The sequence below is a fragment of the Hyla sarda genome, chromosome 3 (genome assembly GCF_029499605.1).
Source record: "Hyla sarda isolate aHylSar1 chromosome 3, aHylSar1.hap1, whole genome shotgun sequence".
Taxonomy (NCBI): domain Eukaryota; kingdom Metazoa; phylum Chordata; class Amphibia; order Anura; family Hylidae; genus Hyla; species Hyla sarda.
The window spans coordinates 260806984-260834708 of NC_079191.1; the positions used below are offsets into that span (position 1 = coordinate 260806984).

The window sequence follows — 27725 nt, forward strand, 5'->3', positions numbered from 1 at the left end:
TAAGGTGATGGCGTGGGCCGTACCAGGGGTACGGAATCTAAGGGTTACTGGTTTTCACCAGAGCCCGCCGCAAAGTGGGATGCACTTGCAGCGGCAGGTAACCCCCAGGCCTTTCCAACCGATAGTGACTCAATCCCACTGACAGCTGAGACAGGCGCGGTACACAGGGACAAGGCAAGAGCAAGGTCGGACGTAGCAGAAGGTCAGGGCAGGCAGGAAATGGTCGTAGTCAGGGGCAACAGAAAGGGTCTGGATACACAGGCTTGGGATACACAACGCTTTCTCAGGGCACTAGGGCAACAAGATCCGGCTAGGACATGAAGGGGAAGTGGGTTTATATAGAATGGGAGTGATAACAACTGATTGGGCCAGGCACCAATTAATGGTGCACTGGCCCTTCAAACTTCAGAGAGCCGGCGCGCGCGCCCTAGAGAGCAGGGACGTGCGCGCCGGGACGTGACAGCTGGGGAACAGGACAGGTGAGAAGAACGGTATCGACCTGCGGGCAGCGCTCCCAATCAGCGAGTCTGACCAGGGCGCTGCTAACGGAAGATGAATGCCGCGAGCGCTCCAGGGAGGAGCAGGGACCCGGACCGCTCGGTGTAACAGTATCCCCCCCTTAGGTCTCCCCTTCTTTTTGGAGCCCAGGAAACTGTGGACAAGCTCCTTGTCAAAAATGTTGGCCTCAGGTTCCCAGGACCTCTCTTCAGGGCCACAATTCTCCCAATCAATTAAAAAAAATATTTTACCTCGGACGATCTTGGAGGCAAGGATCTCTTTGACAGCGAAGACAAAAGAGGAGCCAGAAACAGGAGCGGGAACAGTAACCTTGGAAGAAAAGCGGTTAAGCACAAGAGGTTTGAGAAGAGACACATGGAAAGAGTTAGGAATACGAAGAGAAGAAGGAAGATGAAGTTTGTAAGAGACAGAATTAATTTCATTCTTGATTTTAAAAGGACCGAGGTAGCAAGGACCAAACTTGTAGCTAGGGACACGAAAGCGTATGTATTTGGCAGAGAGCCACAGTGAGAAAGACAGGAGGAGTTCTTCTCTTTTTATCTGCATGTCTCTTCATTCGAGACGAGGCCAGTAGGAGCGACTTTTGAGTCTCCTTCCAGATAGCGGAGAAGTCCCGGGTTATTTCATCCACGGCAGGAACTCCAGAAGAAGTGGGAATGGAGAGGGGGGGCAGAGGGTTATGGCCGTACACCACAAAGAATGGTGATTTGGCAGAGGATTCAGAATTTTTGAAATTGTACGAGAATTCAGCCCAGGGCAGAAGGTCAACCCAATCTTCTTGGCGGGAGGAGACGAAATGTCGCAAGTAGTCACCAAGAATCTGGTTTACTCTTTCCACTTGTCCATTGGATTTGGGGGTGATAGCAGGACGAGAAATTTAATTTGATCTTTAATTGATTACAGAGAGCTCTCCAAAATTTTGACACAAATTGAACGCCTCTATCCGAGACAATATGAGTGGGTAGCCCATGAAGACGAAAAATCTGCAGAAAAAATTGCTTTGCCAACTGTGGCGCAGAAGGAAGGCCTGGAAGTGGGATGAAGTGGGCCATTTTGGAAAAACGATCAACGACCACCCAGATAACGGTGTTGCCATGGGATACGGGAAGATCTGTAATTAAATCCATGGCAATTTGGGACCATGGTTGCTCACGGACGGGCAAAGGATGGAGGAGTCCAGCAGGCTTCTGGCGAGGGGTTTTATCCCGGGCACAAACAGTACAAGCCCGAACAAAATCAGTAACGTCACCCTCCAGTGTAGGCCACCAATACAAACGAGAGATTAGCTGAATGGACTTTTTAATGCCAGCATGACCAGCCAGGTGAGAAGAATGCCCCCATTTGAGGATCCTGAGGCGAAGGCGTGGAGGAACAAAAGTCTTTCCAGGGGGGGGGGTTTGCCCCAGTGAGGCTGGAGCAGAGGAGACCAGGCACTCAGGTGGTATGATATGCTGCAGAGGGGCTTCAGACTCTGAGGCATCAGAGGAATGAGAAAGGGCGTCAGCTCTGACATTCTTGTCAACGGGACGGAAGTGTATCTCAAAGTTGAATCGGGCAAAAAACATTGACCATCTAGCCTGGCAAGGATTCAGACGCTGAGCGGACTGGAGGTAATACAATTCTTGTGGTCAGTGTAAATGACAATGGGGTGTTTGGAACCCTCCAATAGATGTCTCCACTCCTCGAGTGCTAACTTGATGGCCAGAAGTTCACGATCTCCAATAGAGTAGTTATTTTCTGCCGGAGAGAAAGTCTTTGAGAAAAAAACACAAGTAATGTTACGTCCGGTAGCGTTTTCTTGCAGAAGTATGGCTCCGGCTCCGACTGAGGAAGCGTCTACTTCCAGGAAGAATAGTTTAAACGGATCAAATCTGGACAGAACTGGTGCAGAGGCGAAGGCAGCTTTGAGACGATTGAAGGCCTCATTCGCTTGTGGAGGCCGCGACTTTGGATTAGCATTCTTCCTGGTCGGAGCCACAATAGGGGCCACAATGGTGGAGAAGTGGGGAATAAACTCTCGATAATAGTTGGCGAATGCCAGGAAGTGTTGGATAGCACGGAGTCCAGAAGGGCGTGGCCAATCCAAAACCACCGACAGTTTATCTGGATCCATTTTAAGTCCTTGGCCAGAGACTAGGTAACCTAGGAAAGGAAGACTGTTGCATTCAAAGAGACATTTTTCAAATTTAGTGTACAGGTGGTTTTCACGGAGTCTTTGGAGCACTTGACCGACATGACGACAGTGTTCCTGTAAGTTAGAGGAAAAAATCAAGATGTCATCCAAATAGACCACAACACAGGTATACAATAAGTCTCAAAAGATCTCATTAACAAAGTCCTGGAAGACTGCAGGGGCGTTGCAGAGCCCAAAGGGCATAACTAGATATTCAAAATGTCCATCTCTGGTATTGAAAGCGGTTTTCCACTCATCACCTTTACGGATGTGAATAAGATTATACACGCCCCTTAGGTCCAGTTTGGTGAAGATACTTGCTCCGCGTAGACAGTCAAAGAGTTCGGAGATCAAAGGCAGGGGATAGCGGTTTTTGATGATATTCTTATTTAAACCGCGGTAGTAAATACATGGACATAAAGATCCATCCTTTTTAGAAACAAAGAAGAACCCCGCTCCAGCAGGGGAGGAGGATTTCCAAATAAAACCTCTCTTTTGGTTCTCCTGGATATACTCCGTCATGGCTTGAGTCTCTGGGGCTGACAGAGGGTTAATCCTGCCACGGGGCGGAGTGGTACCAGGAAGGAGGTCAATGGGACAATCATAAGGTCTATGAGGAGGTAAGATCTCTGCTTTTTGCAGAATTCATCTGAAAAGTCCTGGTAAGCCTTGGGAAGGCCCAGTAAAGATGAAGCCTCAGGGGTGAGACATCGCTTGTGACAAGGACCCCAACTTTTGATCTCCCCGGTGGTCCAGTCGAGGGTAGGAGCATGACGCTGGAACCACGGCAGGCTGAGAAGAACTTCAGAGGTGCAGTTAGGCAGAACGAAAAATTAAATTTTTTTCATGGGGAAGTCCAATGCTCATGGGCAGGGGTTCTGTGCGGTAGAGCACAGTGCAGTCCAATTTCTCTCCGTTTACAGAAGAGATAAAGAGCGGCTTGACGAGACGGGTTACTGGAATACTAAACCTATTAACGAAAGAGGCCAAGATAAAGTTTCCTACAGAACCTGAGTCCAAGAAGACCACTGCTGAGAAGGAGGAGTTGGCGGAAGGAGAAATCCGCACAGGTACAGTCAGACGTGGAGAGGCTGAATTCACACCAAGTGTCGTTTCACCCTTGTGAAGTAGGTGCGTGCGTTTCTCCTGACACGGAGGGCGGATAGGACAGTCTTTTAGGAAATGTTCGGTACTAGCACAGTACAGGCACAAATTCTCATTTCGGCGGCGAGTCCTCTCTTGTAGGGTCAGGCGAGACCGATCCACTTGCACAGCCTCCTCGGTGGAAGGCACAGGAACAGATTGCAAAGGACGTTGGAAGAGAGGAGCCGGGGAGAAAAACTGCCTGGTGCGAACAAGATCCTTTTCCTGTCGAGGTTCCTAGCGTCTTTCCGAGAAACGCATGTCGATGCGGGTGGCCAAATGGATGAGTTCTGACAGATTAGCAGGAATTTCTGGTGCGGCCAGGACATCTTTGATGTTACTGGATAAGCCTTTCTTGAAGGGCCTCATTATTCCAGGACAGCTCTGAGGAGAGGGTGCGGAACTGGATGGCGGATTCACCCACAGAAGAAGTCCCTTGAACAAGGTTCAGCAAAGCAGTCTCGGCTGAGGAAGCCCGGGCTGGCTCCTCAAAAACACTACGTACTTCAGAGAAGAAGGACTGGATAGTAGCGGTGGCGGGATCGTTGCGGTCCCAAAGTGGTATGGCCCATGACAAGCCCTTTCCAGACAGGAGACTGACCATAAAAGCCACCTTAGGGAATTGGTCCGACATCATCTCCAGGTGTAGGGAACACTGGGACAGGAATCCACGGCACTGTTTAGAGTCCCCATCAAACTTTTCCAGTAGACACAGGCGGAAGCTGGGAGCAGCCACTTGCTGCGGAGGAGATACAGGAGCTGGCGGAGATGGTTGCTGTAGTTGTGGCAGAAGCTGTTGCAGCATAACGGTCAGTTGAGTCAGCTGCTGTCCTTGTTGCGCGATCTGCTGTGATTGCTGGGCGACCACAGTGGTTAGGTCAGCGACACTAGGCAGCGGGACCACAGCGGGATCCATGGCCGGATTTACTGTCAGGATCCAGACTGGTATGCAGCGAGGACACTGGAGGTGGATCCTCTGTGTCAGTGAGGTGATGGCGTGGGCCATACCAGGGGAACTGAATCTAAGGGGTTACTGGTTTTCACCAGAGCCCGCCGCAAACGGGATGGACTTGCAGTGGCAGGTAACCCCCAGGTCATTCCACTGACAGCTGAGACAGGCGCGGTACACAGGGACAAGGCAAGAGCAAGGTCGGACGTAGCAGAAGGTCAGGGCAGGCAGCAAAGGGTCGTAGTCAGGGGCAACGGCAAGGGTCTGGATACACAGGCTCTGGATACACAAAACGCTTTCTCAGGGCACTAGGGCAACAAGATCCGGCAAGGACAGGAAGGGGAAGTGGGTTTACATAGAATGGAAGTGATAACAACTGATTGGGCCAGGCACCAATTAATGGTTCACTGGCCCTTTAAATTTCAGAGAGCCGGCGTGCGCGCGCGCCCTAGAGAGCGTGGCCGCACGCGCCAGGTCGTGACAGCCGGGGAACGGGACAGGTGAGAAGAACGGGATGCGACCCGCAGGCCGGCACGTCCTGCCGCGCGGATCACATCCCTGCCGGGGGACTCAGAGCAGCGCTCCGGGTCAGCGAGTCTGACCGGGGCGTTGCTAACGGAAGATGAAAGCTGCGAGTGCTCCGGGGAGGAGCAGGGACCCGGAGCGCTTGGCGTAACAGTTGCTTTGGGCAACTGGGCAACTTTTTTTTGCCTTAGTCTTAAAACAGCTTTTAACATTGAACATGTAGTTCACTTTACTTGAATGGAAAGAAAATAGCATTTTAACCCCTTAAGGGTGCTCCCCTGTCTAAAGCATAGGGGATAAGATGTCAGATTGCGAGAGTCCCACCACTGGGGTCCCCCATGATCTCTCCTGCAGCACCCCGTTCATGAGTTGCATGGAGCGAAGATCACTCCGTGGCTGATGACGGCGATACAGGGTTGGGGGTATTGTGACTTCATGGCCCGCCGCCTCGTGATGTCACACCACCCCCTCAATGCAAGCCTATGGTAATTTGGTAAGTATTGCTTTGCACTTTGGTTTCTGAATAATTATAAACTACTATACTTAGCAGAGCACCACCACTACTCCTATTTTCTCCTCTCTCAGTTGCAGTTTTATCTTAACGTGGAAGAATATCAAAATGCATTACAGTTCTGTATGAAATTCCATCATTGCAAATAAAGTGTTGTGTGATCTGCTGGATGGTGAGCTGGGCATTTAGCTGGGTGATTACAGTTCTGCCTCTGTCGAAGGTTTGTGTATTTGTCACTGTTCTGTGTGATGTGAATGAGGAGCATAGAAAGGGCAGGCAGAATAAATGGTAATAAATCAGTCTTCAAGAACAGGTTCACTGATCCACATTACTGATGGAATTTATTGATACTGCATTCAACCTTCCAAAGCACCAGCTTAACAGGGTCATTGCAATTTATCTGCTTCTCCTACTTTGTATGTTTGCCAGATCCATCTTCTATCTTCTTTCCATGACATTTTCATATAGATAATATTATACTTGCATAATCAGACATCAATAGTCAGGGTCAGATACAAATACTAATATGTTATGTCTTTTGAGATTTCCTGATGCTGGTATGGAAGTGTTCTTTTTTCAAAAAGTATACCTGTCCACCAAACTATTTATTCATCTTTTCATTAAAAAAAAAAAATGTTTTTAAGGATTACTAATCAGATGTTCAGTTTTAAGCAAGTCTGAGATTATACATTTTGCATATAGAGATATAGATATTTTATTGATATGCTGCATTGTTCATTAATACAACATAACAGGAAGCACTGTCATATTGCATTTACATTAGGTGCTCAAAAAAACTGATAAACTATTATTTTGTCAAAATTGCGGTGATAAACTGTTACTGAGATGCTAATTCAAAATTGGCAACCAATGGATCTGCATTTCCTCTCCCAGTGCAATGCAAATATGTGCCAGTGCTTTTGTAACTAAAACAGATATAATAATGATAATAATAATAATAAATAATAATAATAACTTTGGACTACTATTGTTGCTGTTTGTTAGGATATCCACAAATTTTAGTTACGTGTAATTTTTATCCAATTTTTTTTTCTTGAGGTCATATTTGAGAAGAATTGCCAGTGTTGAGTATCTGTTGAGTGACTGTAGATAGTCCACAAAGCACAACTGAGTGTTTACGTATGAACATTGGATACATTCTAAAACTGGAAAATTGGAATAAATGAAGTCATACTGTACCATATGTTGTCTACTAAGCAATCATATGTATTTTCTTTATTTTCAGTACTACTATTCTATAAAAGATATTTCTGTGGGAGGAATGTGCATCTGCTACGGTCATGCAAGGGCTTGTCCGTGGGATCCAAAGACTAATGTGAGTAAATTAGCATAATACAATATACCACATATTAATAACGTATTTTTTCACACTTATAAGTTATATTTTAACATATTAGAAGCTTAAAGTCAAAGAGGAGAATGTTGGGAGGTTTCTTAAATTTACTGTAGTAACAAAAAAAATTTGCTTGTCAAGATATCAACTTTAACAATAGAAAATGTGATTAGGCTGAACAGAGATAAATTATTTCACAAAATATTATAAACTGCATATGCACTTAAGAGCCATAATACGAAAGGGATGGAAAATAAATAATGTTCTTTTAAGTTATAATGTGGCTAGCGATAAATGGAACCCTAGTAATGGCTCAAGGTAGCAGGATATTTGCTAAAATTTTTTGCGCTGCCTCTCAAGCCCTTAACTTGCAAAAGACTACAGTGTTCTACATATAGATTCTGCATAAGTCCCATGTGTGGATTGCAAATCTATAGATTAAACACCGTAGTCTTGCGCAAGTGTTGGTCATATATACTTCTGCCCCAGCCATCAATGGAGTTGCTCTTTAAGATTCTTTAATGGAAGTAAAGAGGAGGGGTTAATATAGTATTTGCACTACTTTATATAGTCTGCTTGGTGTATTATATATTTCATTATATCAGGTTCTGTGGAGAGAAATGCTTATTGAAAAAAGTTAAACATTAGCCTCGATCAGTTTTCTGTGGTTCTGATTATGTAGATGCAAGACACACTAATAAATTCTAGAGTTTAGAGTTTCTTGAATTTGGCTGAGTGAATTCCCAGAAGACAGCAGGATTATGGCACATTATTGCCCTTATATTACATCTGTAGCTCCTGACCTGATCACATGACCCAAGCTCATTTCATGCCATTCACTTCAGAGAGAAGTGTTACACAGACACGCTGAATTGATCATACTGCAGAGTTCCACTTCCAACTGCTAGTTACATCAGTGTTGTAGTCAGAGAGCAGTGCAGTGTATTGGTTATTCTCACTGAGAAGGATTTTTATTCTAGCCATAAACCTCCCAGTCACTTTATTCAGCATTTTATCAGAGAGGGGCAGATAGCTTTTCATTGCTTCATACATATCAACAAGCTGCCTCAACTCCATGAACCGTATCACAGGAGGCAGGAATGATTTTTCAGCGCAATTCTGTGTATTTTTTCCACAAGAAATCATCTGCTGCTTATACTAGTCTGTAGACGGTATAATAACCAGCAGTTCCCACCATTCTTAATACTCTGACAGAGTGCAAATTTTTTTTCGTGGTGCTGCACTGTTGTGTCCTGCTGCTGTGCAAAAATAAGTTTATTCAGTGGACTGTAGTGCATTTTTCTGCCCTCATACATGCATACCACATACCTACATCAAAGCAGTCTACTTTTCTGTATCTGTAAATCTGTAAAAAATCTAGATACTGGGAAAGTCCTGGCAAAAGTAATCACCGGCTGGTGTTTTACGAAAATACGTTTTCCAAGTGTACTATAGCACATTTTTTTGCCCTCACACATGCATACCACATGCCTACATCTAAGTAGTGTACTATTTTGCACCTGTTAATATGTCAAGGGCCTACATACTGTGAAAGTCCAAGCATTAGTACTCACCAGCTGGTGTTTTACAAAAATACTGAGTTTTTAATGCGTATTGTAGCGCTTTTTTCTGCCCTCATCAGTGCATACCGCTAACGTACATCTAAGTAGTGTACCATTTTGTACATGTTAATCTGTCAAGGGCCTACATAGGGTGAAAGTCCAAGCAATAGTACTCACCGGCTGGTGTTTTACAAAAATACAGAGTTTTTAATGCGAATTGTAGCGCATTTTTCTGCCCTAATCAGTGCATACCGCATACGTACATTAAAGTAGTGTGCCATTTTGTACCTGTTAATCTGTCAAGGGTCTGCATACTGTGAAAGTCAAAGCAATAGTACTCACCGGATGGTGTTTTCCGAAAATACAGAGTTTTTACTGCATATTGTAACACATTTTTCTGCCCTCATGAGTGCATACCGCATACGTACATCTAAGTAGTTTATTAGTAGTGTGTACCTGTTAATCTGTCAAGGGCCTACATACTGTGAAAGGACAGCCAAAAGTAATCACCGGCTGGTGTTTTACGAAAATAAGTTTTCCAAGTGTACTGTAGCACATTTTTTTGCCCTCATACGTGCATACCACATACCTAAATCTCAGTAGTGTACCATTTTATACCTGTTAATCTGTTAAGGGCCTACATACTGTGAAAGTCCAAGCAATAGTACTCACCGGCTGGTGTTTTACAAAGAGCTTTTAGGCGTAAGGTAGCGCATTTTTACTGCAATCATCAGTGCATACCGCATACTTACATCTAAGTAGTGTACCATTTTGTACCTGTTAATCTGTCAAGGGCCTACATTCTGTGCAAGGACAGCCAAAAGTAATCACCTGCTGCTGTTCTAGACAAATACTGTTTTAAGAGTAGTGGACCTTATTGTACTCCCATCATATACGCACTAAGTATGTCATGCAGAGAAGTGCCAAGACGTGCACAGAGGAGTGGCAGAGGCCTAAAGCCTTCAGTCAGAGGTCGCAGCAGACTAGGGGCGAGTGGCAGCAGGAGTCGCAGCGAGAGGCCTGAGCTCCCGTTATCAGCTAGTGGTCGTGTCTAGACCTTCAACCCATCTGCCATCGTCGATTGGTTAACACGGTCATCCACTTCATCACAAGTGACATCTGACACCCCCAGTCAACAGTTGGTGGGTTCCTCAGACACAACCCTCAGTTGGCATGGCCCGGGAGCAGTCCCTATCTTCCCATTGCCTGTGTCCAATGCATGGTTGGCAGTCAGCGTGGTGACAGAAGTGGAAGTTCTGGAGCCAAGCATGCCCGGGGGAGACCACCTGCTTCGCGGCAGCCTACCTTTCCGGTAGGTAGTGGAACAGGGGTTCCTGGAGACGACGGCAGTAGCAGTCAATTAGTGTGGACTGTTGGTGTAAAAATCAGCTACTCGGTGGTGTGGTAGTTTTTCATCAAGCATCTGGAGGAGGTTCATCCAAGATATGTTGGCAGAAGGTGAAGTGTGGCCAGGGTCCCAATGTTGGCACCACGGCCCTGTGTCAACACATGCTTCGCCACCATAAAGCGTCCTGGAAGAATCGTGGCTCCAATGTAGTGGTCCAGCCTGCTCCATCACCCCAGCTCTCTCCTTCAGCTAGCCAAGGCTCCTCCACGAATGCCGAATGGAGCTGTGTGTCATACCCTCCTTCTGTCGCTCCAGATGCTCCTGCTACTCCCACTATTAGTCAGCCATTCTGCCAACAATCCATCCGCGAAGCCATGTCCAAGAGACATCAATATGCGCCCACTCATCCAACGGCGCAGAAGCTGAATGTGCTCCTGTCTTAGTTGCTGGTGCTGCAGTCCCTATCATTTCAAGTGGTGGACTCTGCACCTTTCAGAGATCTGATGGCTTGTGCCGAGCCGAGGTGGAGAGTACCAAGACATCATTTCTTTGCAAAGAAGGCATTACCAGCCCTGCACAATTTTGTCGAAGAGAAGGTGGGCCAGTCCTTGAGCCTGTCGGTGTACCAAAGGACACAAAACATGTCCTTTACGGCTCACTGGGTGAATGTGGTTCCTGCACAGCCACAACCCCAACGTGGACAGGTCACGTCGCTTCCTCCTCCACGCTGTCAGCCCGTTGTGTCCTGTGATAGTGTGCGACTTCGCCTCCTCATCCTCCACCGTGTCCTCAGCCTCCACTGCCCGGACAAGTCTCAGTGGCCCTTCAGCATACTGTCACGATGCCGGCTGGCAGGAGGTGGATCCTCTGTGCCAGAGAGGGATTGGCGTGGACCGTGCTAGTGGACCGGTTCTAAGTCACTACTGGTGTTCACCAGAGCCCGCCGCAAAGCGGGATGGTCTTGCTGCGGCGGTAGTGACCAGGTCGTATCCACTAGCAACGGCTCAACCTCTCTGACTGCTGAAGATAGGCGCGGTACAAGGGAGTAGACAAAGCAAGGTCGGACGTAGCAGAAGGTCGGGGCAGGCAGCAAGGATCGTAGTCAGTAAGGTAATAGCAGGAGGTCAAGTACACAGTAAGGACAACACAGTAACGCTTTCACTAGGCTCTAAGGCAACAAGATCCGGCAGGGAAGTGCAGGGACAGAGAACAGATATAGTCTGGGAGCAGGTGGAGCCAATCAAGCTAATTGGGCCAGGCACCAATCACTGGTGCACTGGCCCTTTAAGACTCAGGGAGCTGGCGCGCGCGCGCCCTAGAGAGCGGAGCCGCGCGCGCCAGCACATGACAGCAGGGGACCGGGACGGGTAAGTGACCTGGGATGCGATTCGCGAGCGGGCGCGTCCCGCTGTGCGAATCGCATCCCCGACGGCCATGACAGTGCAGCGCTCCCGGTCAGCGGGACCGACCGGGGCGCTGCGGAGAGAGAGACGCCGTAAGCGCTCCGGGGAGGAGCGGGGACCCGGAGCGCTAGGCGTAACAGTACCCCCCCCCCTTAGGTCTCCCCTTCTCTTTGTCCGGTAACTGCCTCCCCTGGGATGAGGAGACCGGGAAAGAATGGAGGGTTTCCTCAACGGCAGGCAGTACAGCAGGAGTGGGAATGGGGAGGGAGGGCAGAGGGCGAGGCCTGGCACGGGGCAGTGTGACACCAGGACGGGGGCCATGGGGAGGCACCGAGGCTTGCCTGACTGGACTGGGAGGGGGGGAGAGGCACTTCTTATGGCAGGACGGCAGACCGGTTACAGGGGGAACCACAGGGTCACGGCAGGGAGTACTGGGAACCGGTTTAAGGCAGTCCTTGAAACAAGAGGAACCCCAGCTCTTGATCTCCCCTGTGGACCAATCCAGGGTTGGGGAATGGTGTTGAAGCCAGGGTAGTCCAAGGAGAATTTCGGAAGTGCAATTGGAGAGGACCAAAAACTCAATTTTTTCGTGATGAGGTCCGATGCACATTAGGAGGGGCTCCGTGCGGTAACGCACGGTGCAATCCAACCTGACTCCGTTGACCGCGGAAATGTAGAGTGGCTTGACGAGACGGGTCACCGGGATGCGGAATTTATTCACCAAGGACTCACGAATAAAATTCCCAGAGGCACCAGAGTCCAGGCAGGCCACGGCTGAGAGGGAGGAGTTGGCTGAAGGGAAAATCCGCACGGGCACCGTGAGACGTGGAGAAGCCGACTTAGACTCAAGAGACGCCACACCCACGAGAGCTGGGTGCGAGCGTGCGTTTCCCAGACGTGGAGGACGGATAGGGCAATCCACCAAAAAATGTTCGGTACTGGCACAGTACAGACAAAGATTTGCTTCCCTACGGCGATTCCTCTCCTCCTGGGTCAGGCGAGACCGATCCACTTGCATGGCCTCCTCGGCGGGAGGCCTAGGCGTAGATTGCAACGGAGACTGTGGGAGAGGTGCCCAGAGATCTAAGTCTTTTTCCTGGCGGAGCTCTTGATGTCTCTCAGAAAAACGCATGTCAATGCGAGTGGCTAGATGAATGAGTTCATGCAGGTTAGCAGGAATTTCTCGTGCGGCCAGAACATCTTTAATGTTGCTGGATAGGCCTTTTTTAAAGGTCGCGCAGAGGGCCTCATTATTCCAGGATAGTTCAGAAGCAAGAGTACGGAATTGTATGGCGTACTCGCCAACGGAAGAATTACCCTGGACCAGGTTCAGCAGGGCAGTCTCAGCAGAAGAGACTCGGGCAGGTTCCTCAAAGACACTTCGAATTTCCGAGAAGAAGGAGTGTACAGAGGCAGTGACGGGGTCATCGCGGTCCCAGAGCGGTGTGGCCCATGACAGGGCTTTTCCAGACAGAAGGCTGACTACGAAAGCCACCTTAGACCTTTCAGTAGGAAACTGGTCCGACATCATCTCCAAGTGCAGGGAACATTGCGAAAGAAAGCCACGGCAAAACTTAGAGTCCCCATCAAATTTGTCCGGCAGGGACAAGCGGAGGCTAGGAGTGGCCACTCGCTGCGGAAGGGGTGCAGGAGCTGGCGGAGGAGATGGTTGCTGCTGTAGCAGAAGTTGCGACTGAAGTTGTTGCACTATGGTGGACACTTCCGACAGCTGGTGGGTTAGATGGGCGATCTGTCGGGCTTGCTGGGCGACCACCGTGGTGAGATCAGAGATAGAAGGCAGGGGAACCTCAGCGGGATCCATGGCCGGATCTACTGTCACGATGCCGGCTGGCAGGAGGTGGATCCTCTGTGCCAGAGAGGGATTGGCGTGGACCGTGCTAGTGGACCGGTTCTAAGTCACTACTGGTGTTCACCAGAGCCCGCCGCAAAGCGGGATGGTCTTGCTGCGGCGGTAGTGACCAGGTCGTATCCACTAGCAACAGCTCAACCTCTCTGACTGCTGAAGATAGGCGCGGTACAAGGGAGTAGACAAAGCAAGGTCGGATGTAGCAGAAGGTCGGGGCAGGCAGCAAGGATCGTAGTCAGTAAGGTAATAGCAGGAGGTCAAGTACACAGTAAGGACAACACAGTAACGCTTTCACTAGGCTCTAAGGCAACAAGATCCGGCAGGGAAGTGCAGGGACAGAGAACAGATATAGTCTGGGAGCAGGTGGAGCCAATCAAGCTAATTGGGCCAGGCACCAATCACTGGTGCACTGGCCCTTTAAGTCTCAGGGAGCTGGCGCGCGCGCACCCTAGAGAGCGGAGCCGCGCGCGCCAGCACATGACAGCAGGGGACCGGGACGGGTAAGTGACCTGGGATGCGATTCGCGAGCGGGCGCGTCCCGCTGTGCGAATCGCATCCCCGACGGCCATGACAGTGCAGCGCTCCCGGTCAGCGGGACCGACCGGGGCGCTGCGGAGAGAGAGACGCCGTAAGCGCTCCGGGGAGGAGCGGGGACCCGGAGCGCTAGGCGTAACACATACCATGTGTGCAGGGCACAGTGGTGGCAAGCTGTTCTTCCCATGGTTTTCCTTGGTGGAGAGTCACACAGGGGAGGAACTGCTAAAAGTAATTTGTAAAGAAATCGGAGCATGGCTTACTCCACAAAATCTGAAAATGGGAACCATGGTGACCGACAACGGGAAGAACATCTTGACCGGGCTGCGATAAAGAAGGGTGAAACATGCGCCCTGCATGGCACACATTTTAAATCTGGTTTTCAAGCAGTTCCTGAAGTGTTCCCCCCATTTGCAAGGGAAGGAAACTTTGCGTGCACTTCAGCCACTCGTACACCGCAAAGCACACCCTCCTTGAGCTGCAGCGTCAGAATGGTATCCCCCAACATAGGCTGATTTGTGACATTGCCACACATTGGAATTCCACCCTGCATATATTGGACCGTCTGTATGAACAAAGAAAAGCCATCACTGATTTCTTGATGATCCAAGTGGATAGGGGCATTCTCGTGTGTAACTTCAATGTGAACCAGTTGCAGCTCACACGTGACACCTGCCGTTTGCTCAGGCCCTTTGAGGAAGCCACATTATACGTACATCGCCAGGATTACGGGATGAACGACATCATTCCACTGCTTCATATCCTACAACAAGTGTTGAAAACGATGGCTGTTCAGGGCAATGGAGATGTGGCACCTACATCTCAAAGCCAAATGAGCCCTGTGGGGGCTGACTTGAAGGAGGAGGAGGAGGATGAAGGGCACAGTGAAGCACAGTTTAGTTTTGATGAGATGGGCGGTGTTTCTAGATATCTGACAGGAGAGAAGGAGCATGATGAACTAGAGGAATAGAGACTTATGAGGTAGGTGAGACAGAGGACCCAGACACACCGTGGCAGTATGCAGTGGAGATGGAGGCAGGGAGTCCCTCCGAGTCACTTGCACAAATGGCACGATGCATGCTCACTTGCTTGTCCCCATTCGGCAGCAAGATGACTTCTGGGTCTCCACCTTATTGGACCCTCGCTACCGGCACAAAATGGGTGCCTTTTTTACACCCACTGAGAAGGAGGACAAACTACAGAGAGATCCTACGCAGTCAGTTGGCTGATGCCTATTGGCACAATCGTCCATCCACTAGCAGGTCTTACTTGGGGGGCTCTCTGTACTCACCTTCCACTGCCATGGATGCTGGGGAGGGGTGGGGTGGCAGGAGCAGTACCAGCTCCATCAGCAGCAGCCTGAGTCTAAAGTCGCTGATAAGTACCTTTCTTCACCCATATAGCGAAGCAACTTATCAGCAGCAGGTAGACATGGAACAGGACCTGAACCAGCAGGGGGTGGCATACCTTGACATGCGCATGTCAACACACCTTGAAGTTCCGCTGGACTTCTGGGCAGCCAAACTTGATTTGTGGTCGCAAGTGCAGCGGGGGCCATAGTCACCCCAAGGAGAACTCATCTGTCCACGAAAAATGTGGAGAGACTGACCTTTGGGAAGATTAATCAAGCATGGATCAGCCAGGATTTCCACCCACTAATGCCAGATGCATCAGAGTAGATTGACCATGGTGCTACAGCAACACTTAACCAATATGGATAGTGCCAAACAGATTTAGGGCACTGCTCCCCAGTTACAAACATTCCAGCCACCTTCATCACCAGGTACTGGTATTGCCACCCACTGCACCACTCTGTCACAGGGTCACTTTCAGGACTCCTGATGCTGCTGCTGCCACCTCCAAGCTGTTTCATTCAGCCACTATTTTGCCTCCTTATGCTTCTGCCAACTCCAGGCTGTGCCATTAAGCCATTATATGGTCTACTTATGCTTTGGCCAACTCCAGGCTGTACCATACAGACACTATATTGGCTCCTTATGCTTTCCCCACCTCCAGGCTGTGTCATTCAGCCAATATATTGATTTCTGATGCTGCTGGGACTGTCTTGGATATTACAATTTTTTTATGTTAGCACTAGCAAACATACATGCTCAATCGAGATTTCAACATTGATCTTTTAATGTTAGGGGTTGTGAAGCACTCTTATGTATGCATCCTGCTGCCTGCTCCAGGCTGTGTGTTTCAGCAACTATATGTTTTAGTGATGCTGCTGGGCCTGTGCCTAAACATTTTTGAGGTTAGCACTAGCTAAACTACATCTTTTATACAGATTTCAATATTAACATTTTAATGTTAGGGGTTAGGAAGCCCTCTTGTAAACTCATGCTGATGCCACCTCCAGGCTCTGTCATTGTGCTTCCATGTAACATGTGACTCCATGTTAGATTTGGCACTTTGTACCACACGCCGGGGCCCGGGACACTAAAACTTGGGAGTTAAAAGTTTAATTTCAAAATCCTTCATTTAAATTTCAAAATGTTAAATTTAAATAAAAAAAATTATACATTTCAATGGTCTCCTTATTGTTACGCCGAGCGCTCCGGGTCCCCGCTCCTCCCCGGAGCGCTCGCTTCTCTCTCGCTACCGCAGCGCTCCGGGCAGCTCCACTGACCCGGTGCGCTGCGATACCGTCTCCAGCCGGGATGCGATTCGCGATGCGGGTAGCGCCCGCTCGCGATGCGCATCCCGGCTCCCGTACCTGACTCGCTCTCCGTCTGTCCTGTCCCGGCACGCGCGGCCCCGCTCCCTAGGGCGCGCGCGCGCCGGGTCTCTGCGATTTAAAGGGCCACTGCGCCGCTGATTGGCGCAGTGGTTCCAATTAGTGTGTTCACCTGTGCACTCCCTATTTATACCTCACTTCCCCTTCACTCCCTCGCCGGATCTTGTTGCCATTGTGCCAGTGAAAGCGTTTCCTTGTGTGTTCCTAGCCTGTGTTCCAGACCTCCTGCCGTTGCCCCCGACTACGATCCTTGCTGCCTGCCCCGACCTTCTGCTACGTCCGACCTTGCTTCTGTCTACTCCCTTGTACCGCGCCTATCTTCAGCAGTCAGAGAGGTTGAGCCGTTGCTAGTGGATACGACCTGGTCACTACCGCCGCAGCAAGACCATCCCGCTTTGCGGCGGGCTCTGGTGAAAACCAGTAGTGACTTAGAACCGATCCACTAGCACGGTCCACGCCAATCCCTCTCTGGCACAGAGGATCCACTACCTGCAAGCCGGCATCGTGACAGTAGATCCGGCCATGGATCCCGCTGAAGTTCCTCTGCCAGTTGTCGCCGACCTCACCACGGTGGTCGCCCAGCAGTCACAACAGATAGCGCAACAAGGCCAACAGCTGTCTCAACTGACCGTGATGCTACAGCAGCTACTACCACAGCTTCAGCAATCATCTCCTCCGCCAGCTCCTGCACCTCCTCCGCAGCGAGTGGCCGCTTCTGGTCTACGACTATCCTTGCCGGATAAATTTGATGGGGACTCTAAATTCTGCCGTGGCTTTCTTTCCCAATGTTCCCTGCACTTGGAGATGATGTCGGACCAGTTTCCTACTGAAAGGTCTAAGGTGGCTTTCGTAGTCAGCCTTCTGTCTGGAAAAGCTCTGTCATGGGCCACACCGCTCTGGGACCGCAATGACCCCGTCACTGCCTCTATACACTCCTTCTTCTCGGAAATTCGAAGTGTCTTTGAGGAACCTGCCCGAGCCTCTTCTGCTGAGACTGCCCTGTTGAACCTGGTCCAGGGTAATTCTTCCGTTGGCGAGTACGCCGTACAATTCCGTACTCTTGCTTCAGAATTATCCTGGAATAATGAGGCCCTCTGCGCGACCTTTAAAAAAGGCCTATCCAGCAACATTAAAGATGTTCTGGCCGCACGAGAAATCCCTGCTAACCTACATGAACTCATCCATCTTGCCACTCGCATTGACATGCGTTTTTCCGAAAGGCGTCAGGAGCTCCGCCAGGATATGGACTTTGTTCGCACAAGGCGTTTTTTCTCCCCGGCTCCTCTCTCCTCTGGTCCCCTGCAATCCGTTCCTGTGCCTCCCGCCGTGGAGGCTATGCAGGTCGACCGGTCTCGCCTGACACCTCAAGAGAGGACACGACGCCGCATGGAGAATCTCTGCCTGTACTGTGCCAGTACCGAACACTTCCTGAAGGATTGTCCTATCCGTCCTCCCCGCCTGGAAAGACGTACGCTGACTCCGCACAAAGGTGAGACAGTCCTTGATGTCTACTCTGCTTCTCCACGTCTTACTGTGCCTGTGCGGATATCTGCCTCTGCCTTCTCCTTCTCTACTATGGCCTTCTTGGATTCCGGATCTGCAGGAAATTTTATTTTGGCCTCTCTCGTCAACAGGTTCAACATCCCAGTGACCAGTCTCGCCAGACCCCTCTACATCAATTGTGTAAACAATGAAAGATTGGACTGTACCATACGTTTCCGCACGGAGCCCCTTCTAATGTGCATCGGACCTCATCACGAGAAGATTGAATTTTTGGTCCTCCCCAATTGCACTTCCGAAATCCTCCTTGGACTACCCTGGCTTCAACTCCATTCCCCAACCCTGGATTGGTCCACTGGGGAGATCAAGAGTTGGGGGCCCTCTTGTTTCAAGGACTGCCTTAAACCGGTTCCCAGTACCCCTTGCCGTGACTCTGTGGTTCCCCCTGTAACCGGTCTCCCTAAGGCCTATATGGACTTTGCGGATGTTTTTTGCAAAAAACAAGCTGAGACTCTACCTCCTCACAGGCCTTATGATTGTCCTATTGACCTCCTCCCGGGCACTACTCCACCCCGGGGCAGAATCTATCCTCTGTCCGCCCCAGAGACTCTTGCTATGTCGGAGTACATCCAGGAAAATTTTAAAAAAGGCTTTATCCGTAAATCCTCCTCTCCTGCCGGAGCCGGATTTTTCTTTGTGTCCAAAAAAGATGGCTCTCTACGTCCTTGCATTGACAACCGCGGTCTTAATAAAATCACGGTAAAGAACCGCTACCCCCTACCCCTCATCTCTGAACTCTTTGATCGCCTCCAAGGTGCCCACATCTTTACCAAACTGGACTTAAGAGGTGCTTATAATCTCATCCGCATCAGAGAGGGGGATGAATGGAAAACGGCATTTAACACTAGAGATGGACACTTTGAGTATCTGGTCATGCCCTTTGGCCTGTGCAACGCCCCTGCCGTCTTCCAAGACTTTGTTAATGAAATTTTTCGTGATCTCTTATACTCCTGTGTTGTTGTATATCTGGACGATATCCTGATTTTTTCTGCCAATCTAGAAGAACACCGCCAGCATGTCCGTATGGTTCTTCAGAGACTTCGTGACAATCAACTTTATGCCAAGATAGAGAAATGTCTGTTTGAATGCCAATCTCTTCCTTTCCTAGGATACTTGGTCTCTGGCCGGCCAGGGACTACAAATGGATCCAGACAAACTCTCTGCCGTCTTAGATTGGCCACGCCCCTCCGGACTCCGTGCTATCCAACGTTTTTTGGGGTTCGCCAATTATTACAGGCAATTTATTCCACATTTTTCTACCGTTGTGGCCCCTATCGTGGCTTTAACCAAAAAAAATGCCAATCCCAAGTCTTGGCCTCCTCAAGCGGAAGACGCCTTTAAACGGCTCAAGTCTGCCTTTTCTTCGGCTCCCGTGCTCTCCAGACCTGACCCATCTAAACCCTTCCTATTGGAGGTTGATGCCTCCTCTGTAGGAGCTGGAGCGGTCCTTCTACAAAAAAATTCTTCCGGGCATGCTGTTACTTGTGGTTTTTTTTCTAGGACCTTCTCTCCGGCGGAGAGGAACTACTCCATCGGGGATCGAGAGCTTCTAGCCATTAAATTAGCACTTGAGGAATGGAGGCATCTGCTGGAGGGATCAAGATTTCCAGTTATTATTTACACCGATCACAAGAACCTCTCCTATCTCCAGTCTGCCCAACGGCTGAATCCTCGCCAGGCCAGGTGGTCTCTGTTCTTTGCCCGATTTAATTTTGAAATTCACTTTCGGCCTGCCGATAAGAACATTAGGGCCGATGCTCTCTCTCGTTCCTCGGATGCCTCGGAAGTTGAACTCTCTCCGCAACACATCATTCCTCCTGACTGCCTGATTTCCACTTCTCCAGCCTCCATCAGGCAAACTCTTCCAGGAAAGACCTTCGTCTCTCCACGCCAACGCCTCGGAATCCTCAAATGGGGTCACTCCTCCCATCTCGCAGGTCATGCAGGCATCAAGAAATCTGTGCAACTCATCTCTCGCTTCTATTGGTGGCCGACTCTGGAGACGGATGTCGTGGACTTTGTGCGAGCCTGCACTGTCTGTGCCCGGGATAAGACTCCTCGCCAGAAGCCCGCTGGTTTTCTTCATCCTCTGCCTGTCCCCGAACAGCCTTGGTCTCTGATTGGTATGGATTTTATTACAGACCTACCCCCATCCCGTGGCAACACTGTTGTTTGGGTGGTCGTTGATCGATTCTCCAAGATGGCACATTTCATCCCTCTTCCTGGTCTTCCTTCAGCGCCTCAGTTGGCTAAACAATTTTTTGTACACATTTTTCGTCTTCACGGGTTGCCCACACAGATAGTCTCGGATAGAGGCGTCCAATTCGTGTCAAAATTCTGGAGGGCTCTCTGTAAACAACTCAAGATTAAATTAAACTTTTCTTCTGCATATCATCCTCAATCCAATGGACAAGTAGAAAGAATTAACCAGGTCTTGGGTGATTATTTACGACATTTTGTTTCCTCCCGCCAGGATGATTGGGCAGATCTTCTACCATGGGCCGAATTCTCGTATAACTTTAGAGTCTCTGAATCTTCCTCCAAATCCCCATTTTTCGTGGTGTACGGCCGTCACCCTCTTCCCCCCCTCCCTACTCCCTTGCCCTCTGGTTTGCCCGCTGTAGATGAAGTGACTCGTGATCTTTCCACCATATGGAAAGAGACCCAAGATTCTCTTTTACAGGCTTCATCTCGCATGAAAAAGTTTGCCGATAAGAAAAGAAGAGCTCCCCCCATTTTTGCTCCCGGAGACAAGGTATGGCTCTCCGCTAAATATGTCCGCTTTCGTGTCCCCAGTTACAAACTGGGTCCACGCTATCTTGGTCCTTTCAAAGTCTTGTGCCAAATTAATCCTGTCTCTTACAAACTTCTTCTTCCTCCTTCTCTCCGTATTCCTAATGCCTTTCATGTCTCTCTTCTTAAACCACTCATCATCAACCGTTTCTCTCCCAAATTAGTTTCTCCCACTCCTGTCTCCGGTTCTTCTGACGTCTTCTCAGTGAAAGAGATACTGGCCTCCAAGACGGTCAGAGGAAAAAGGTTCTTTTTGGTGGATTGGGAGGGCTGTGGACCTGAAGAGAGATCCTGGGAACCTGAGGACAACATCCTAGACAAAAGTCTGCTCCTCAGGTTCTCAGGCTCTAAGAAGAGGGGGAGACCCAAGGGGGGGGTACTGTTACGCCGAGCGCTACGGGTCCCCGCTCCTCCCCGGAGCGCTCGCTTCTCTCTCGCTACCGCAGCGCTCCGGGCAGCTCCACTGACCCGGTGCGCTGCGATACCGTCTCCAGCCGGGATGCGATTCGCGATGCGGGTAGCGCCCGCTCGCGATGCGCATCCCGGCTCCCGTACCTGACTCGCTCTCCGTCTGTCCTGTCCCGGCGCGCGCGGCCCCGCTCCCTAGGGCGCGCGCGCGCCGGGTCTCTGCGATTTAAAGGGCCACTGCGCCGCTGATTGGCGCAGTGGTTCCAATTAGTGTGTTCACCTGTGCACTCCCTATTTATACCTCACTTCCCCTTCACTCCCTCGCCGGATCTTGTTGCCATTGTGCCAGTGAAAGCGTTTCCTTGTGTGTTCCTAGCCTGTGTTCCAGACCTCCTGCCGTTGCCCCCGACTACGATCCTTGCTGCCTGCCCCGACCTTCTGCTACGTCCGACCTTGCTTCTGTCTACTCCCTTGTACCGCGCCTATCTTCAGCAGTCAGAGAGGTTGAGCCGTTGCTAGTGGATACGACCTGGTCACTACCGCCGCAGCAAGACCATCCCGCTTTGCGGCGGGCTCTGGTGAAAACCAGTAGTGACTTAGAACCGATCCACTAGCACGGTCCACGCCAATCCCTCTCTGGCACAGAGGATCCACTACCTGCCAGCCGGCATCGTGACACTTATGCTTATGCCAACTCCAGGGTGTGCCATTCAGGCAATATATGGTTTACTGATACTGCTGCTGGGCCTGGGTCTGGGAATCAAAATTTTGGTATGGTAGGTGGCACTAGCTATCCAAAATCTTCATTTTAAGTTTCAAAAATTCTTCAGTTTTTTACTTGGGATTGTGAATCCCTTGTGTGTACTCATGCTTCAGCCAACTCCAGGCTGTGTCATTCAGTCAGTATATACTCTCTCAGCATTATTGCCATGTTGATACCAGACCAGTAATAAAAGGAATATTGCCAAGGACTAGCAGAAACAGGGAACTGTGGATACTGACCACCAGCTGTTGGAATTGACTGATTATCCTAGGTGGTAGATTTACCATTTTGAAGTTCCTCAGTTCCGGTAGGCTTTAAGTCGTTCATTCTTTGTTGTGGTTCTTCATTTGCAGAATTAAGTTGTATAATGTTTTCCTGTTCCTCCGATGAGCTAATGTGATTGGATCATATAATACTCATATTGTCATCTGATAAAGGATCCTTTTTTTTCAGATAACATATCTATCATTTTATTATTTTGAATGTCAGGTGGTATTCTGACAATTTTTGTGAAGCTCTGGGGTCTCCTCATGCTTCAGCCAACTCCAGGCTGTGCCATTCAGACACTATATGGTCTCCTCCTACTGATGCCACCTCCAGGCTCTGTCATTGTGCTTACATGTGACAAGGGACTCTTTGTTAGATTAGGTCCTTTGTACCCACATGTCGGGGCCCGGGCCACTAAAACTTGGGAGTTAAAAGTTCCATTACAAAATCCTCAATTTCAATTTCAAAATCTTAGATTTCTATTTAAAATTCTTGTATTTCAATGGTCTCCTCATGCTTCAGACACCTTCAGGCTGTACCATTCAGACACTACATGGGCTCCTTATGCTTTCCCCACCTCCAGGCTGTGTAATTCAGCCAATATATCATTTTCTGATGCTACTGGGACTGGGATATTAACTACAAATATGTTCTGGTAGCACTAGCTAACAAAAATGCTTAATTGAGATTTCAAGATTGATCTTTCAATGTAAGTGATTATGAAACCCTCTGGTGTACTGCTAATGCCTGCTCCTGACTGCTCCTGTGTCTTTCAGGAATTACTTGGCTTATTGATGCTTCTGAGCTTGGGCCTTACATTTTTGGATGTTTAGCACAAGCTAAATACATGCTTAATAAAAAATTCAACTTTGACCTTTCAATGTAAGGGGTTATGAAACCCTCTGGTGTACTGCTGATTCCTGTTCCTGACTGTGTGTTTCAGGAACTACTTGGCTTACTGATGCTTATGGGCTTGGGTCTTAAATTTTTGGATGTTTAGCACAAGCTAAATACATGCTTAATAGAAATTTCAACATTAATCTTTCAATGTAAAGGGGTTATGAAACCCTCAGGTGTACTGCTGATGCCTGTTCCTGACTGTTTCTGTGTCTTTCAGGAACTACTTGGCTTACTGATGCTTCTGGCCTTGGGCCTTAAATTTTGGGATGTTTATCACAAGATAAATACATGCTTAATAGAAATTTTAATATTGATCTTTCAATGTAAAGGGGTTATGAAACCCTCTGGTGTACTTCTGATGCCTGCTCCTGACTGTGTGTTTCATGATCTACTTGGCTTACTGATGCTGCTGGGCTTGGGCCTTACATTTTTGGATTGTAGCACTAGATAACATGCATCTTCAATAGAGATTTCAACATTCATCTTTTACTGTTCTGTTTGTGAATCCCTCTTGTGTACTCATGCTGCTGCCTGCTCCTGAATGTGTCATATAGCAACTACATGGTATAGTGATGCTGCTGAGTCTAGGACATTACCTATAAATGTCTATGGTAGCACTAGGTACCATACATCTTCAATTGGAATTTCAAAATTCATCTTTTATTATTAGAGATTGTGAGGCCCAATCTCCCTGAGTCACTCCCTTTGTCATTCAGCCACTATACGGTTATCCTCATGCGGCCAACACCTCCACACTGTGTCATTCAGCCACTATGTGGTCTCCATGCTGCCAACACCTCTGCGCTGTGTCAATCAGCCACTGTATGGTCTCCTCATACTGATGCCACCTCCAGGCTCTGTCATTGTGCCGCAGTCTGCGGCAGTGATTCTAAAAGTGATGCTGGTAATCTGCACGTTATTCTTAATAACAGTATTATTTCACTACCCCAGCACACTCCTTATGCGTGTTAGAACACTGCAAAAGTGTTCTACACCCCTATTGAGGCTCTCTGAAGGCCAGAAATAGCCATTTTTAATATAGATTCCCTGCAAATAAATTCAGATCGAAACGAATTTCTTCGAAAAATTCGGCAAATTGGCCTAATCAAATTTTTCAAAAGTTCGCTCATCTCTACTTACAGCATTATGAATGTCTATTATGTTGTGAGTCTGGGTGATTAGACCTGTTATTGGGTCCCACTTTTGGAACATAATAGGAGTAAAATTGTACTCTTATTATTACACTCAAGTGAAACCAGTCATACAGAAAGTATGGTGAAACGTTATTTGCTTGCCCAATAATACTTAGCATTCAGACATTCAATGTGGACAACACCTTTAGGGCAGAACCATTTAAAAATGCGTAATTTATTTATTTATTGATTCATTTACCGTATTTCTTTTTTAAGTTTTAACAGTCAATTGCAATAATCTTATCCAGTAAGAAATTCTTTTAATAATGTGCACTTTAATATACTGCATATGTTACAATAACAATTCCAATGGATCACTCATATTATTTGAAAATAATTCTGTTATTCTTTAAGAAGTCACTACTTCTACTTTTACAGGGGTTATACATAAAAGTATGGTTCAAAGTGATAGTCCTCCTTTTAACTTCATGTCAATATTAGGTTCAGGTTTACAAATAATTTATTTTAAGCGATTATTTATCTTATACCGAGCTTCAAATACTCTCTGTAGATGTAGTGTATTCTTAATTAAAAAATTAATTAATTAAATAAAATGTGAAACCTATTAATTTTCACAAAATTTGGGACTGGCGACATTCACTTTTAATGTAGGTATCCGAGTTCAGCAAATATACCATAAATAACAACATTTCCTGAGAAATCCTGCACCACTTCAGTGCCATCACTCTGGACATTGATGAGTTGCAGTGGAATACTATCTTTAGCAACTTTTTGCAGATCTCAGAAAACTCAAATGTAATGTTGTGTTTTTTATTATTTATGACCATCACTGGTACAGAAATGTAGAGGTAAAATACATTGTAGAAAGTCAGTGGCAATTTTTTGAAAAAATCTCTATAGCTCCACAAAAAGTAACAATTCAAAAAATACCCTTCTTCATACACTCTCAATTACATGCAAAGACAACTAAAATAATGTTTGAGTTTGTGTGCTTTAGGCAAATGTGCTTTTATGTTTGTTTTTTTAAGAATAGATTGCATTTTTTGGGCTGGCACCAAGCTTTTCAAATTAATTTAACCAGCCTTCGCCGTTTTAAGATGTGCATAGTCATTTAACATACTGCTTCATTTTATCTTAAGAAATCATCCTGTGAATGTGAACACAATACATGTGGAGCCAGCTGTGATAGATGTTGTCCTGGGTTCCACCAAAAGCCTTGGCGTGCTGGAACCTTTCTCACAAAACATGAATGTGAAGGTAAATGTTTAATACTCAGGTCCTCTGTTATCATGTCAAAAATATTCTGTCCGTGATTCTTTCTGATGGCCTTTGTATTTTCACTATTATTTTAAAGAATGTAATCAGCACAATCCAGTAAAAACTCTAGGAAAAATAAGTCCATAGATATAATAAAGAAGATAATATCTAAAACATATCGCCAATAGAGAAAGGCTTATACTACACACCTCAGTAGGTTTTAAAACAAGTAACAGTTAATTTTTTTTTATGACAGGGATGTTGCTACAAGCCAGTATTGCTGATGACTCTGATGATAATGATACTTACACATTCTTAATTTGTGGCCTTGTTCATCCATTATCGTTCTTGTTCAGGCCTCAGGCTTGGTACATAGGCACCAATCCAGGAGCACACTGAGGTCACATCTGCTATTTCTACTCACAGTCGGTCTGAGTGAGTATGCAGCAACGTTGATATCAGCATGCTCCCAGAGTGCCATGCATTCACCAAGCCTACCAGCTGAATAAAGAAGATTTTGATAGAACGGGGCCACAGATTGGGGTTAGGTAAGTATTATCATCATCAGTGTCACCCGCACTACCAGCCTGTACCAACAGGCTAATGCGGTGACCCTGATGACAGGTTCCCTTTAATATTGTTCTGTAGACTTTCCTAGTTACCTTTTTTGCTACTGTACTTCTATTTTGGTTTTTGCTCACATGCCATCATAACTTTCATCCCAAAAAGAGCTTATACCATGTTGGACCTTTGATGGATTTTCTTTCGAGGGGGTCAAACAAAAATCTTTGTAATGGTCTGTGACCATTAACCCCTTAAGGACGCAGCCCTTTTTCACCTTAAGGACTGAGCCCTTTTTCGCAATTATGACTACCGTCACTTTACGAATTAATAACGCGAAAACGCTTTTACCGAATATTCTGATTCTGAGAATGTTTTTTCGTGACATATTCTACTTTATTTTGGTGGTAAATTTAATTGCATCCTTTTTTGGTGAAAAATCCCAAAAGTTCATGAAAATTTTGCATTTTTCTAACTTTGAAGCTCTCTAATTGTAAGGAAAATGGATATTCCAAATAAATTTTATTTTTCTTCTCAAACACAATATGTCCACTTCAAAGTAGAGCAGCAATTTTCAAAAATGTCATGAAAATTGCTAAATCTGAAGGGACAGATGTTACAGAACTACAACTCCCAGCATGTCTGGGCAGTCAAGGCATGCTGAGAGTTGTAGTTTGGCAACATCTGGAGGGCTACTGTTTGGGCACCACTGTAACAGTGGTCTCCAAACTGTGACCCTCCATATGTTGCAAAACTACAACTCCCAGCATGCCCAGACAGCCACTGTCGATTCCCTACCTGATCAGGATCCAGCAGGCTCCAGCGAAGATCCCAGGTCCCCAGGCATCTTCTCCTGCAGGTACGGCCTCCATCTTCTTCCCAGAGCCCCTTGACATCCAGGGGCGGGCAGAATGGGGGGTTGCCATGGCAACCCCCTGTGCTGCGCTGCCATTGGTCAGAACTCCGTTCTGAGTAATGGCAGGGGATAGGAGTAGATCACAGCTTTGCGACCTCACTCCAATCCTTTAGGCTGATCGGGGCTGTTGCTGACAACTCCGATCAGCCCTATTTTCCGGGCGATCAGGTCACCAGAGACCCGATCAGCCCGGAATTGGATAAAATTGCATGTCTGAAATGACATGCGATTTTCTCCGATCGCCGACATAGGGGGGTCTCAGGACCCCCTGGGCGATGTGCCAGGGTGCCTGCTGAATGATTTCAGCAGGCACCCGGCTCCGGTCCCCAACCGGCTAGCGGTGGGGACCGGATTTCCCACGGGCGTATGGATACGCCCTCGGTCCTTAAGCACTCGGAATGCCGGGCGTATCCATACGCCCTGTGTCCTGAAGAGGTTAAAAGGAATCTGTCAGCTGTGGTTGCTAAACTTACAAAACTGTCTTTTTATTTCTCAGCCAAGTGTCAATATCAATACAT

General features: G+C 47.9%; 1 protein-coding gene across 2 annotated transcripts in view; it reads left to right on the forward strand.

Moving 5' to 3' along the window:
- LAMA2 (laminin subunit alpha 2) overlaps positions 1-27725 on the forward strand; it is a 943701-nt gene that overhangs the window by 312562 nt on the left and 603414 nt on the right. For both annotated transcript variants that reach the window (XM_056566521.1, XM_056566522.1), the window contains 2 exons: positions 7067-7156; positions 25613-25730. In XM_056566521.1, the coding sequence (XP_056422496.1) occupies positions 7067-7156; positions 25613-25730 (208 nt within the window). The remainder of the gene's footprint in view (positions 1-7066; positions 7157-25612; positions 25731-27725) is intronic.